The sequence below is a fragment of the Nerophis ophidion genome, linkage group LG10, assembly GCF_033978795.1.
Source record: "Nerophis ophidion isolate RoL-2023_Sa linkage group LG10, RoL_Noph_v1.0, whole genome shotgun sequence".
In the NCBI taxonomy this organism is placed as follows: Eukaryota; Metazoa; Chordata; class Actinopteri; order Syngnathiformes; family Syngnathidae; genus Nerophis; species Nerophis ophidion.
Window position 1 is genome coordinate 72743398 of NC_084620.1, and position 17730 is coordinate 72761127.

General features: G+C 36.1%; 1 protein-coding gene across 3 annotated transcripts in view; it reads right to left on the bottom strand.

Moving 5' to 3' along the window:
• The window catches only part of LOC133561246 (basic helix-loop-helix ARNT-like protein 2), a 58461-nt gene extending 56421 nt beyond the window's left edge, over positions 1–2040 (bottom strand). Inside the window, exon 1 of one of the 3 annotated variants that reach the window (XM_061914590.1) lies at positions 1–2040. This exon is cut by the window's left edge and continues 4 nt beyond it. In XM_061914590.1, coding sequence (XP_061770574.1) covers positions 1–771 — 771 coding nt within the window. In that variant the 5' untranslated portion in view covers positions 772–2040. The other 2 variants (XM_061914591.1, XM_061914589.1) reach the window with 2 other exon arrangements.
• Positions 2041–17730: the final 15690 nt, after the last annotated feature.

Sequence of the window (17730 nt, forward strand, 5' to 3'; positions counted from 1 at the left end):
GCCGCGGTGTGATGTCCCTTCTGAGCCGCCGTCACACATGCTCTCTGGGGCCGGATGCCCAAGCATGTGCAGGACCACCAGGGTGGAGGAGACAAGGGTGGAGGAGACCAGGGTGGCGGAGACACACTCAAAGTTTGGAGGAGACAAGTGTGGAGGAGACACACTCAAAGTTTGGAAGAGACACACTGAAAAAGTGTGGAGGAGACAGACTGAAGAAGTGTGGAGGAGACAGACTGAAAAAGTGTGGAGGAGACAAGTGTGGAGGAGACACACTGAAGAAGTGTGGAGGAGACACACTGAAAAAGTGTGGAGGAGACACTCAAAGTTTGGAAGAGACACACTGAAAAAGTGTGGAGGAGACAGACTGAAGAAGTGTGGAGGAGACAGACTGAAGAAGTGTGGAGGAGACAGACTGAAGAAGTGTGGAGGAGACAGACTGAAAAAGTGTGGAGGAGACAAGTGTGGAGGAGACAAGTGTGGAGGAGACACACTGAAGAAGTGTGGAGGAGACACACTGAAAAAGTGTGGAGGAGACAGACTGAAGAAGTGTGGAGGAGACACACTGAAGAAGTGTGGAGGAGACAGACTGCAAAAGTGTGGAGAAGCCAGCAGACTAAAGCAGTAAAGGAGACAGGAGGAGCGCCGCCAAGTTGTATAATTGACATCATTTCCCCTCGTATATATTTGTTTTAGAGAGGCGGAGGACCAGAAACGTGAGCGTCCTTCAGGAAACATGTCGTCTCCTCCTCCCGCTTTTAGTCTTTCATTCATGGCCGCCTGATGACGTCACTCCGCTGCTTTATTCCCCGCCTGGAATTAGCCGGCACACTTGCACGTGACGTCCCGTCTACATTGTTCCAATTCCCCTTGAACGCCGCATCAGTCCACGTCTTGGGATTGTAAGACACACTCACTAAATAAAAACAAATGGACGCTCCTTCTATGACTAACACGCACATCATGAAGATTCACATCAGTACTTCAAATGTTTTAAAGAAGATTCACATCAGTACTTCAAATGTTTTAAAGAAGATTCACATCAGTACTTCAAATGTTTTAAAGAAGATTCACATCAGTACTTCAAATGTTTTAAAGAAGATTCACATCAGTACTTCAAATGTTTTAAAGAAGATTCACATCAATACTTAAATTTTTTTTTAAAGAAGATAGAGAATAATACAAAAGCATGCTTTAAAGAAGATAGAGAATACAAAAGCATGTTTTAAAGATAGAGAATACAAAAGCATGTTTTAAAGAAGATAGAGAATACAAAAGCATGCTTTAAAGAAGATAGAGAATACAAAAGCATGTTTTAAAGCATGTTACCATGAATCGATGAAGGTGGACACCGACTTAAACAAGTTGAACAACTTATTGGGGTGTTACCATTTAGTGGTCAATTGTAGGGAATATGTACTGTACTGTGCAATCTACTAATAAAAGTATCAATCAATCAAAAAGAAGATACATAATAATCCAAAAGCATGTTTAAAGCAGATAAGAGAACCATGTTTGAATGAGGTAATAAGCGCGTCAGTGGGCGGTGTCGTGCGTGTCTTCATAAGAGTGTCATAGACGATGAGAAGATGTCTCACTCTGACATGTAAGCGCTGGAGTTGAAATCAAATAGAAATGACATTTTGTCCACTCGATTGAGTCATGTGAGTTGTTCGGGGTGGATTAAAGACACATTGTACTTCACACTGCGACCATGACACCTTTCTAAAGGGAACTATGATCAATGTTACCGTCCAGGGACAGAGTGTAGGGCGAAAGTCCAAGTGAGTGTTCTCTGCTGCATTAGACGATCTGTGGCCCTCACCTACATAGTAATGTGAGAACCTCGCACGAGACTTTACATAAGCGCGAGGGCTGCACGTGCCAGCCAGGAACGTGTTGACCTACTTATTATATAACTGCTCTGGTCACGTGACCGCTAACCCACTTCAAAGTCCGGCTGGAGAGAAAGTCACCTACATTACACCACCTTTTTACACACACACACACATATATCTATATAAAGTCACCTACATTACACCACCTTTTTACACACACACATATATATATCTATATAAAGTCACCTACATTACACCACCTTTTTACACACACACACATATATATATCTATATAAAGTCACCTACATTACACCACCTTTTTACACACACACACATATATATATCTATATAAAGTCACCTACATTACACCACCTTTTTACACACACACATATATATATCTATATAAAGTCACCTACATTACACCACCTTTTTACACACACATATATATATCTATACAAAGTCACATACATTACACCACCTTTTTACACACACATATATCTATATAAAGTCACCTACATTACACCACCTTTTTACACACACACACATATATATATCTATATAAAGTCACATACATTACACCACCTTTTTACACACACACATATATATCTATATAAAGTCACCTACATTACACCACCTTTTTACACACACACATATATATATCTATATAAAGTCACATACATTACAGCACCTTTTTACACACATATATCTATATAAAGTCACCTACATTACACCACCTTTTTACGCACACATATATATATATATATATCTATATAAAGTCACCTACATTACACCACCTTTTTACACACACACACATATATATATCTATATAAAGTCACCTACATTACACCACCTTTTTACACACACACACACACATATATATATCTATATAAAGTCACCTACATTACACCACCTTTTTACACACACACACATATATATATCTATATAAAGTCACCTACATTACACCACCTTTTTACACACACATATATATATCTATATAAAGTCACATACATTACACCACCCTTTTACACACACATATATATCTATATAAAGTCACCTACATTACACCACCTTTTTACACACACACATAAATATCTATATAAAGTCACATACATTACACCACCTTTTTACGCACACACATATATATCTATATAAAGTCACCTACATTACACCACCTTTTTACACACACACATATATATATCTATATAAAGTCACATACATTACACCACCTTTTTACACACATATATCTATATAAAGTCACCTACATTACACCACCTTTTTACGCACACATATATATATATATCTATATAAAGTCACCTACATTACACCACCTTTTTACACACATATATATCTATATAAAGTCACCTACATTACACCACCTTTTTACACACACACATATATATATCTATATAAAGTCACCTACATTACACCACCTTTTTACACACACATATATATATCTATATAAAGTCACATACATTACACCACCTTTTTACACACACATATATATCTATATAAAGTCACCTACATTACACCACCTTTTTACACACATATATATCTATATAAAGTCACCTACATTACACCACCTTTTTACACACACACATATATATATCTATAGAAAGTCACCTACATTACACCACCTTTTTACACACACATATATATATCTATATAAAGTCATACATTACACCACCTTTTTACACACACATATATATCTATATAAAGTCACCTACATTACACCACCTTTTTACACACACACATATATATATCTATATAAAGTCACATACATTACACCACCTTTTTACACACACACATATATATCTATATAAAGTCACCTACATTACACCACCTTTTTACACACACACATATATATCTATATAAAGTCACATACATTACACCACCTTTTTACACACATATATCTATATAAAGTCACCTACATTACACCACCTTTTTACGCACACATATATATATATATATCTATATAAAGTCACCTACATTACACCACCTTTTTACACACATATATATCTATATAAAGTCACCTACATTACACCACCTTTTTACACACATATCTATATAAAGTCACCTACATTACACCACCTTTTTACACACATATATCTATATAAAGTCACCTACATTACACCACCTTTTTACACACACACATATATATATCTATATAAAGTCACCTACATTACACCACCTTTTTACACACAAACATATATATATCTATATAAAGTCACCTACGTTACACCACCTTTTTACACACACACACACATATATATATATCTATATAAAGTCACCTACATTACACCACCTTTTTACACACACACATATATATATCTATATAAAGTCACCTACATTACACCACCTTTTTACACACACATATATATATCTATACAAAGTCACATACATTACACCACCTTTTTACACACACATATATCTATATAAAGTCACCTACATTACACCACCTTTTTACACACACACATATATATATCTATATAAAGTCACATACATTACACCACCTTTTTACACACACACATATATATCTATATAAAGTCACCTACATTACACCACCTTTTTACACACACACACATATATATATCTATATAAAGTCACATACATTACACCACCTTTTTACACACATATATCTATATAAAGTCACCTACATTACACCACCTTTTTACGCACACATATATATATCTATATAAAGTCACCTACATTACACCACCTTTTTACACACACACACATATATATATCTATATAAAGTCACCTACATTACACCACCTTTTTACACACACACATATATATATCTATATAAAGTCACCTACATTACACCACCTTTTTACACACACACATATATATATCTATATAAAGTCACCTACATTACACCACCTTTTTACACACACACACATATATATATCTATATAAAATCACCTACATTACACCACCTTTTTACACACACACACATATATATATCTATATAAAGTCACTTACATTACACCACCTTTTTACACACACACATATATATATCTATATAATGTCACCTACATTACACCACCTTTTTACACACACACATATATATATCTATATAAAGTCACATACATTACACCACCCTTTTACACACACATATATATCTATATAAAGTCACCTACATTACACCACCTTTTTACGCACACATATATATATCTATATAAAGTCACCTACATTACACCACCTTTTTACACACACACACATATATATATCTATATAAAGTCACCTACATTACACCACCTTTTTACACACACACATATATATATCTATATAAAGTCACCTACATTACACCACCTTTTTACACACACACATATATATATCCATATAAAGTCACCTACATTACACCACCTTTTTACACACACACACATATATATATCTATATAAAATCACCTACATTACACCACCTTTTTACACACACACACATATATATATCTATATAAAGTCACCTACATTACACCACCTTTTTACACACACACATATATATATCTATATAAAGTCACCTACATTACACCACCTTTTTACACACACACATATATATATCTATATAAAGTCACATATATTACACCACCCTTTTACACACACATATATATCTATATAAAGTCACCTACATTACACCACCTTTTTACACACACACATATATATATCTATATAAAGTCACATACATTACACCACCTTTTTACACACACACATATATATCTATATAAAGTCACCTACATTACACCACCTTTTTACACACACACACATATATATATCTATATAAAGTCACATACATTACACCACCTTTTTACACACATATCTATATAAAGTCACCTACATTACACCACCTTTTTACGCACACATATATATATATATATATATCTATATAAAGTCACCTACATTACACCACCTTTTTACACACATATATATCTATATAAAGTCACCTACATTACACCACCTTTTTACACACACACATATATATATCTATATAAAGTCACCTACATTACACCACCTTTTTACACACACATATATATATCTATATAAAGTCACATACATTACACCACCTTTTTACACACACATATATCTATATAAAGTCACCTACATTACACCACCTTTTTACACACATATATATCTATATAAAGTCACCTACATTACACCACCTTTTTACACACACACATATATATATCTATATAAAGTCACCTACATTACACCACCTTTTTACACACACATATATATATCTATATAAAGTCACATACATTACACCACCTTTTTACACACACATATATATCTATATAAAGTCACCTACATTACACCACCTTTTTACACACACACATATATATATCTATATAAAGTCACATACATTACACCACCTTTTTACACACACACATATCTATATAAAGTCACCTACATTACACCACCTTTTTACACACACACATATATATCTATATAAAGTCACATACATTACACCACCTTTTTACACACATATATCTATATAAAGTCACCTACATTACACCACCTTTTTACGCACACATATATATATATATATCTATATAAAGTCACCTACATTACACCACCTTTTTACACACATATATATCTATATAAAGTCACCTACATTACACGACCTTTTTACACACATATCTATATAAAGTCACCTACATTACACCACCTTTTTACACACATATATCTATATAAAGTCACCTACATTACACCACCTTTTTACACACATATATATCTATATAAAGTCACATACATTACACCACCTTTTTACACACAAATATATCTATATAAAGTCACCTACATTACACCACCTTTTTACACACACACATATCTATATAAAGTCACCTACATTACACCACCTTTTTACACACACACATATCTATATAAAGTCACCTACATTACACCACCTTTCTACACACACACATATATATATATCTATATAAAGTCACCTACATTACACCACCTTTTTACACACACATATATATCTATATAAAGTCACCTACATTACACCACCTTTTTATACACACACATATATATCTATATAAAGTCACCTACATTACACCACCTTTTTACACACATATATATATATCTATATAGTCCCCTACATTACACCACCTTTCTACACACACACACATATATATCTATATAAAGTCACCTACATTACACCACCTTTTTACACACACATATCTATGTAAAGTCACCTACATTACACCACCTTTTTACACACACATATGTGTATCTATATAAAGTCACCTACATTACACCACCCTTTTACACACACATCTATATCTATATAAAGTCACCTACATTACACCACCTTTTTACACACACATATATATATCTATATAAAGTCACCTACATCACACCACCTTTTTACACACATATATATCTATATAAAGTCACCTACATTACACCACCTTTTTACACACACATATATCTATATAAAGTCACCTACATTACACCACCTTTTTACACACACACATATATATATATCTATATAAAGTCACCTACATTACACCACCTTTTTACACACACACATATATATATCTATATAAAGTCACCTACATTACACCACCTTTTTACACACACACATATATATATCTATATAAAGTCACCTACATTACACCACCTTTTTACACACACATATATAAAGTCACCTACATTACACCACCTTTTTACACACATATCTATATAAAGTCCCCTACATTACACCACCTTTTTACACACACACATATATATATATCTATATAAAGTCACCTACATTACACCACCTTTTTACACACACATCTATATCTATATCTATATAGTCACCTACATTACACCACCTTTTTACACACACATCTATATCTATATAAAGTCACCTACATTACACCACCTTTTTACACACACACATATATATCTATATAAAGTCACCTACATTACACCACCTTTTTACACACATATATCTATATAAAGTCACCTACATTACACCACCTTTTTACACACACATCTATATCTATATAAAGTCACCTACATTACACCACCTTTTTACACACACACATATATATATCTATATAGTCACCTACATTACACCACCTTTTTACACACACATATAAAGTCACCTACATTACACCACCTTTTTACACACATATCTATATAAAGTCACCTACATTACACCACCTTTTTACACACACACACATATATATATCTATATAAAGTCACCTACATTACACCACCTTTTTACACACACATCTATATATATATCTATATAGTCACCTACATTACACCACCTTTTTACACACACATCTATATCTATATAAAGTCACCTACATTACACAACCTTTTACACACACACATATATATATCTATATAAAGTCACCTACATTACACCACCTTTTTACACACATATATCTATATAAAGTCACCTACATTACACCACCTTTTTACACACACATCTATATCTATATAAAGTCACCTACATTACACCACCTTTTTACACACACATATATATATCTATATAAAGTCACCTACATTACACCACCTTTTTACACACACATCTATATATATCCATATAAAGTCACCTACATTACACCACCTTTTTACACACACATATCTATATAAAGTCACCTACATTACACCACCTTTCTACACACACACACACACATAAATATATCTATATAAAGTCACCTACATTACACCACCTTTTTACACACACACACATATATATATCTATATAAAGTCACCTACATTACACCACCTTTTTACACACACACATATATATCTATATAAAGTCACCTACATTACACCACCTTTTTATACACACACATATATATCTATATAAAGTCACCTACATTACACCACCTTTTTACACACATATATATATATCTAGTCACCTACATTACACCACCTTTCTACACACACACACATATATATCTATATAAAGTCACCTACATTACACCACCTTTTTACACACACATATCTATGTAAAGTCACCTACATTGCACCACCTTTTTACACACACATATATATATATCTATATAAAGTCACCTACATTACACCACCTTTTTACACACACATCTATATCTATATAAAGTCACCTACATTACACCACCTTTTTACACACACATATATATATATCTATATAAAGTCACCTACATTACACCACCTTTTTACACACATATATATCTATATAAAGTCACCTACATTACACCACCTTTTTACACACACACATATATATATATATATATAAAGTCACCTACATTACACCACCTTTTTACACACACACACATATATATATCTATATAGTCACCTACATTACACCACCTTTTTACACACACACATATATATATCTATATAAAGTCACCTACATTACACCACCTTTTTACACACACATATATATATAAAGTCACCTACATTACACCACCTTTTTACACACACATATCTATATAAAGTCACCTACATTACACCACCTTTTTACACACACACACACACATATATATATCTATATAAAGTCACCTACATTACACCACCTTTTTACACACATCTATATATATATCTATATAGTCACCTACATTACACCACCTTTTTACACACATCTATATCTATATAAAGTCACCTACATTACACCACCTTTTTACAAACACACATATATATATCTATATAAAGTCACCTACATTACACCACCTTTTTACACACATATATCTATATAAAGTCACCTACATTACACCACCTTTTTACACACACATCTATATCTATATAAAGTCACCTACATTACACCACCTTTTTACACACACATATATATATCTATATAAAGTCACCTACATTACACCACCTTTTTACACACACATCTATATATATCTATATAAAGTCACCTACATTACACCACCTTTTTACACACATCTATATCTATATAAAGTCACCTACATTATACCACCTTTTTACACACATCTATATCTATATAAAGTCACCTACATTACACCACCTTTTTACACACACATCTATATCTATATACAGTCACCTACATTACACCACCTTTCTACACACACATCTATATCTATATAAAGTCATCTACATTACACCACCTTTTTACACACATATATCTATATAGTCACCTACATTACACCACCTTTTTAAACACACATATATATCTATATAAAGTCACCTACATTACACCACCTTTTTACACACACACATATATATATCTATATAAAGTCACCTACATTACACCACCTTTATACACACACACACATATATATATCTATATAAAGTCACCTACATTACACCACATTTTTACACACACATATATATATCTATATAAAGTCACCTACATTACACCACCTTTTTACACACACATCTATATCTATATAAAGTCACCTACATCACACCACCTTTTTACACACACATATATATATATATATAAAGTCACCTACATTACACCACCTTTTCACACACAAACATATATATCTATATAAAGTCACCTACATTACACCACCTTTCTACACACATATCTATATCAATATAAAGTCACCAACATTACACCACCCTTTTACACACACATATATATATCTATATAAAGTCACCTACATTACACCACCTTTTTACACACACACATATATATATCTATATAAAGTCACCTACATTACACCACCTTTTTACACACACACATCTATATCTATATAGTCACATACATTACACCACCTTATTACATCTATATACACATGTATCTACACGTGTGTATGTATATATATATATATATATATATATATATATATACACACATATCTACATGTATATACACACATCTATATCTATATATACATATATCTATATCTATATTTACACAAATCTACATGTATGTATATACACACACTTCTATATCTATATATACACACATCTACACGTATATATATATACACATATCTACATGTATTTATATATACACATATCTACATGTACTGTATATATATATACATATATGTGCATGTATATATACACACACATCTATATATACACATATCTACATGTACATATACACATGTCTACATGTATATATACATATATGTGCATATATATATATATACACATATCTACATGTATATATACACATATGTACATGTATATATACACATATGTACATGTATATATACACATATGTACATGTATATATACACATATCTACATGTATATATACACATATGTACATGTATATATACACATATGTACATGTATATATACACATATGTACATGTATACACACACATATGTACATGTATACACACACATATGTACATGTATATATACATATATGTACATGTATATATACACATATGTACATGTATATACACACATATGTACATGTATATATACACATATGTACATGTATATATACACATATGTACATGTATATATACACATATGTACATGTATATACACACATATGTACATGTATATACACACATATGTACATGTATATACACACATATGTACATGTATATACACACATATGTACATGTATATACACACATATGTACATGTATATACACACATATGTACATGTATATATACACATATGTACATGTATATATACACATATGTACATGTATATATACACATATGTACATGTATATATACACATATGTACATGTATATACACACATATGTACATGTATATATACACATATGTACATGTATATACACACATATGTACATGTATATATACACATATGTACATGTATATATACACATATGTACATGTATATACACACATATGTACATGTATATATACACATATGTACATGTATATACACACATATGTACATGTATATATACACATATGTACATGTATATATACACATATGTACATGTATATACACACATATGTACATGTATATATACACATATGTACATGTATATATACACATATGTACATGTATATACACACATATGTACATGTATATACACACATATGTACATGTATATATACACATATGTACATGTATATATACACATATGTACATGTATATATACACATATGTACATGTATATATACACATACTGTATGTACATGTATATACACACATATGTACATGTATATACACACATATGTACATGTATATATACACATATGTACATGTATATATACACATATGTACATGTATATACACACATATGTACATGTATATACACACATATGTACATGTATATATACACATATGTACATGTATATACACACATATGTACATGTATATACACACATATGTACATGTATATATACACATATGTACATGTATATATACACATATGTACATGTATATACACACATATGTACATGTATATACACACATATGTACATGTATATACACACATATGTACATGTATATATACACATATGTACATGTATATATACACATATGTACATGTATATATACACATATGTACATGTATATATACACATATGTACATGTATATATACACATATGTACATGTATATACACACATATGTACATGTATATATACACATATGTACATGTATATACACACATTTGTATAAAAAAGTAATTAGGTTTGAGGTCAATGGTTGATTTGACATGTGTGTCAGAGTCATAGGTCTGACACACCAACATGTGTGTCAGACCTAAGACTCTGACACACCAACATGTGTGTCAGACCTATGACTCTGACACACCAACATGTGTGTCAGACCTATGACTCTGACACACCAACATGTGTGTCAGACCTATGACTCTGACACACCAACATGTGTGTCAGACCTATGACTCTGACACACCAACATGTGTGTCAGACCTATGACTCTGACACACCAACATGTGTGTCAGACCTATGACTCTGACACACCAACATGTGTGTCAGACCTATGACTCTGACACACCAACATGTGCGTCAGACCTATGACTCTGACACACCAACATGTGTGTCAGAGTCATAGGCCTGACACACCAACATGTGTGTCAGACCTATGACTCTGACACACCAACATGTGTGTCAGACCTATGACTCTGACACACCAACATGTGTGTCAGACCTATGACTCTGACACACCAACATGTGTGTCAGACCTATGACTCTGACACACCAACATGTGTGTCAGACCTATGACTCTGACACACCAACATGTGTGTCAGACCTATGACTCTGACACACCAACATGTGTGTCAGACCTATGACTCTGACACACCAACATGTGCGTCAGACCTATGACTCTGACACACCAACATGTGCGTCAGACCTATGACTCTGACACACCAACATGTGCGTCAGACCTATGACTCTGACACACCAACATGTGTGTCAGACCTATGACTCTGACACACCAACATGTGTGTCAGACCTATGACTCTGACACACCAACATGTGTGTCAGACCTATGACTCTGACACACCAACATGTGCGTCAGACCTATGACTCTGACACACCAACATGTGCGTCAGACCTATGACTCTGACACACCAACATGTGTGTCAGACCTATGACTCTGACACACCAACGCCCTGCAAATATTGTAATAAGACTCACATCACAGTCCTTTGCGGCTTCTTTTATTCTGAAATCCACATTCTGACTGGTGATGTCATCCAGACCCCCGTCAGAATCACTTAACCATTCATTTGTGCTGCAAAAAACAATATTATAGTTTTTAGGTCATTAACCTTTTATAGTTTTAATGGTATGAACATGTAATTGTCATACCTATTTGTGTCTATTATAGTTTGTATGATATGAAAATGTTATTTTGCATAACTACTTTGTCTATTATAGTTTGTATGGTAGGACTAGGAACATGTTGTCATAACGACCCCAACTCGTCACAAATGGTTATGATGATTTTCTGTTGTTGTACTTTTTATTGTTATGGGGCTGGTTATGAATAATAACAGGTTACTAACATAAAAACTATAATAGACAAAAAACAAAGAAAGGTGACAAAGTGGGCTGGATGACATCATTAGAACAATTATTTTACTGGAACGCCACAAACTACATTTTTACTCACCACATAAAATGTTGCGGCAGGCCACTTACAATAAAGCGGCGGACCACGTAAAGCAGCAGACCACAAAAAAGGATGCACCTGACCACATAAAATGTTGCGGCAGGCCACTTACAATAAAGCGGCGGACCACGTAAAGCAGCAGACCACAAAAAAGGATGCACCTGACCACATAAAATGTTGCGGCAGGCCACTTACAATAAAGCGGTGGACCACGTAAAGCAGCAGACCACAAAAAAGGATGCACCTGACCACATAAAATGTTGCGGCAGGCCACGTAAAATAAAGCGGCGGACCACGTAAAGCAGCAGACCACAAAAAAGGATGCACCTGACCACATAAAATGTTGCGGCAGGCCACGTCAAATAAAGCGGCGGACCACGTAAAGCAGCAGACCACAAAAAAGGATGCACCTGACCACATAAAATGTTGCGGCAGGCCACTTACAATAAAGCGGTGGACCACGTAAAGCAGCAGACCACAAAAAAGGATGCACCTGACCACATAAAATGATGCAGCAGGCCACTTACAATAAAGCGGTGGACCACGTAAATCAGCAGACCACAAAAAAGGATGCACCTGACCACATAAAATGTTGCGGCAGGCCACTTACAATAAAGCGGCAGACCACGTAAATCAGCAGACCACAAAAAAGGATGCACCTGACCACATAAAATGATGCAGCAGGCCACGTAAAATAAGGCGGCGGACCACGTAAATCAGCAGACCACAAAAAAGGATGCACCTGACCACATAAAATGTTGCGGCAGGCCACTTACAATAAAGCGGCGGACCACGTAAAGCAGCAGACCACAAAAAAGGATGCACCTGACCACATAAAATGATGCAGCAGGCCACTTACAATAAAGCGGTGGACCACGTAAAGCAGCAGACCACAAAAAAGGATGCACCTGACCACATAAAATGTTGCGGCAGGCCACATAAAATAAAGCGGCGGACCACGTAAAGCAGCAGACCACAAAAAAGGATGCACCTGACCGAATAAAATGTAGCGGCAGGCCACTTACAATAAAGCGGCGGACCACGTAAAGCAGCAGACCACAAAAAAGGATGCACCTGACCACATAAAATGTTGCGGCAGGCCACGTAAAATAAAGCGGCGGACCACGTAAAGCAGCAGACCACAAAAAAGGATGCACCTGACCACATAAAATGTTGCGGCAGGCCACTTACAATAAAGCGGTGGACCACGTAAAGCAGCAGACCACAAAAAAGGATGCACCTGACCACATAAAATGATGCAGCAGGCCACGTAAAATAAAGCGGCGGACCACGTAAATCAGCAGACCACAAAAAAGGATGCACCTGACCACATAAAATGTTGCGGCAGGCCACTTACAATAAAGCGGTGGACCACGTAAAGCAGCAGACCACAAAAAAGGATGCACCTGACCACATAAAATGATGCAGCAGGCCACTTACAATAAAGCGGTGGACCACGTAAATCAGCAGACCACAAAAAAGGATGCACCTGACCACATAAAATGTTGCGGCAGGCCACTTACAATAAAGCGGCGGACCACGTAAAGCAGCAGACCACAAAAAAGGATGCACCTGACCACATAAAATGATGCAGCAGGCCACTTACAATAAAGCGGTGGACCACGTAAAGCAGCAGACCACAAAAAAGGATGCACCTGACCACATAAAATGTTGCGGCAGGCCACGTAAAATAAAGCGGCGGACCACGTAAAGCAGCAGACCACAAAAAAGGATGCACCTGACCACATAAAATGTTGCGGCAGGCCACGTAAAATAAAGCGGCGGACCACGTAAAGCAGCAGACCACAAAAAAGGATGCACCTGACCACATAAAATGTTGCGGCAGGCCACTTACAATAAAGCGGTGGACCACGTAAAGCAGCAGACCACAAAAAAGGATGCACCTGACCACATAAAATGATGCAGCAGGCCACTTACAATAAAGCGGTGGACCACGTAAATCAGCAGACCACAAAAAAGGATGCACCTGACCACATAAAATGTTGCGGCAGGCCACTTACAATAAAGCGGCAGACCACGTAAATCAGCAGACCACAAAAAAGGATGCACCTGACCACATAAAATGATGCAGCAGGCCACGTAAAATAAAGCGGCGGACCACGTAAATCAGCAGACCACAAAAAAGGATGCACCTGACCACATAAAATGTTGCGGCAGGCCACTTACAATAAAGCGGCGGACCACGTAAAGCAGCAGACCACAAAAAAGGATGCACCTGACCACATAAAATGATGCAGCAGGCCACTTACAATAAAGCGGTGGACCACGTAAAGCAGCAGACCACAAAAAAGGATGCACCTGACCACATAAAATGTTGCGGCAGGCCACGTAAAATAAAGCGGCGGACCACGTAAAGCAGCAGACCACAAAAAAGGATGCACCTGACCGAATAAAATGTAGCGGCAGGCCACTTACAATAAAGCGGCGGACCACGTAAAGCAGCAGACCACAAAAAAGGATGCACCTGACCACATAAAATGTTGCGGCAGGCCACGTAAAATAAAGCGGCGGACCACGTAAAGCGGCGGACCACGTAAAGCAGCAGACCACAAAAAAGGATGCACCTGACCACATAAAATGTTGCGGCAGGCCACTTACAATAAAGCGGTGGACCACGTAAAGCAGCAGACCACAAAAAAGGATGCACCTGACCACATAAAATGATGCAGCAGGCCACGTAAAATAAAGCGGCGGACCACGTAAATCAGCAGACCACAAAAAAGGATGCACCTGACCACATAAAATGTTGCGGCAGGCCACTTACAATAAAGCGGTGGACCACGTAAAGCAGCAGACCACAAAAAAGGATGCACCTGACCACATAAAATGATGCAGCAGGCCACTTACAATAAAGCGGTGGACCACGTAAATCAGCAGACCACAAAAAAGGATGCACCTGACCACATAAAATGATGCAGCAGGCCACTTACAATAAAGCGGTGGACCACGTAAATCAGCAGACCACAAAAAAGGATGCACCTGACCACATAAAATGTTGCGGCAGGCCACTTACAATAAACCGGTGGACCACGTAAATCAGCAGACCACAAAAAAGGATGCACCTGACCACAAAAAATGTTGCGGCAGGCCACGTAAAATAAAGCGGCGGACCACGTAAATCAGCAGACCACCAAAAATGTGACTGACCACATAAAATGATGCAGCAGGCCACTTACAATAAAGTGGCAGACTGCGTGAAAAAATCGGCTAGCCACTTAAAATGGGCGGACCACAAAAAATGATGCGCCTGACCACGCAAAATGATGCGGTGGGCCACTTCAAACAAAGTGGCAAGACACCCCTAATAAAAGCGGCGGACCACATAAAATGATGTGGCAGGACACACTAAAACGTTATGAGGGGCCACATAAGAGGATGACGAGGAGGCAATCCACCTAAAAATGCGGGGAGACACGTCAAAGGGTACCACGGGACCCACTAGAAGGTACCACGGGACCCACTAGAAGGTACCACGGGACCCACTAGAAGGTACCACGGGACCAACTAGAAGGTACCACGGGACCCACTAGAAGGTACCACGGGACCCACTAGAAGGTACCACGGGACCCACTAGAAGGTACCACGGGACCCACTAGAAGGTACCACGGGACCAACTAGAAGGTACCACGGGACCCACTAGAAGGTACCACGGGACCCACTAGAAGGTACCACGGGACACACAAGGAACTACGGGACACATAAAAAGGTACCACGGGACACATAAAACGGTACCATGGGAAACATAAAAAGGTACCACGGACACATAAAAAGGTACCACGGGAAACATAAAAAGGTACCACGGACACATAAAAAGGTACCACGGGACACATAAAAAGGTACCATGGGAAACCTAAAAAGGTACCACGGACACATAAAAAGGTACCACGGGACACA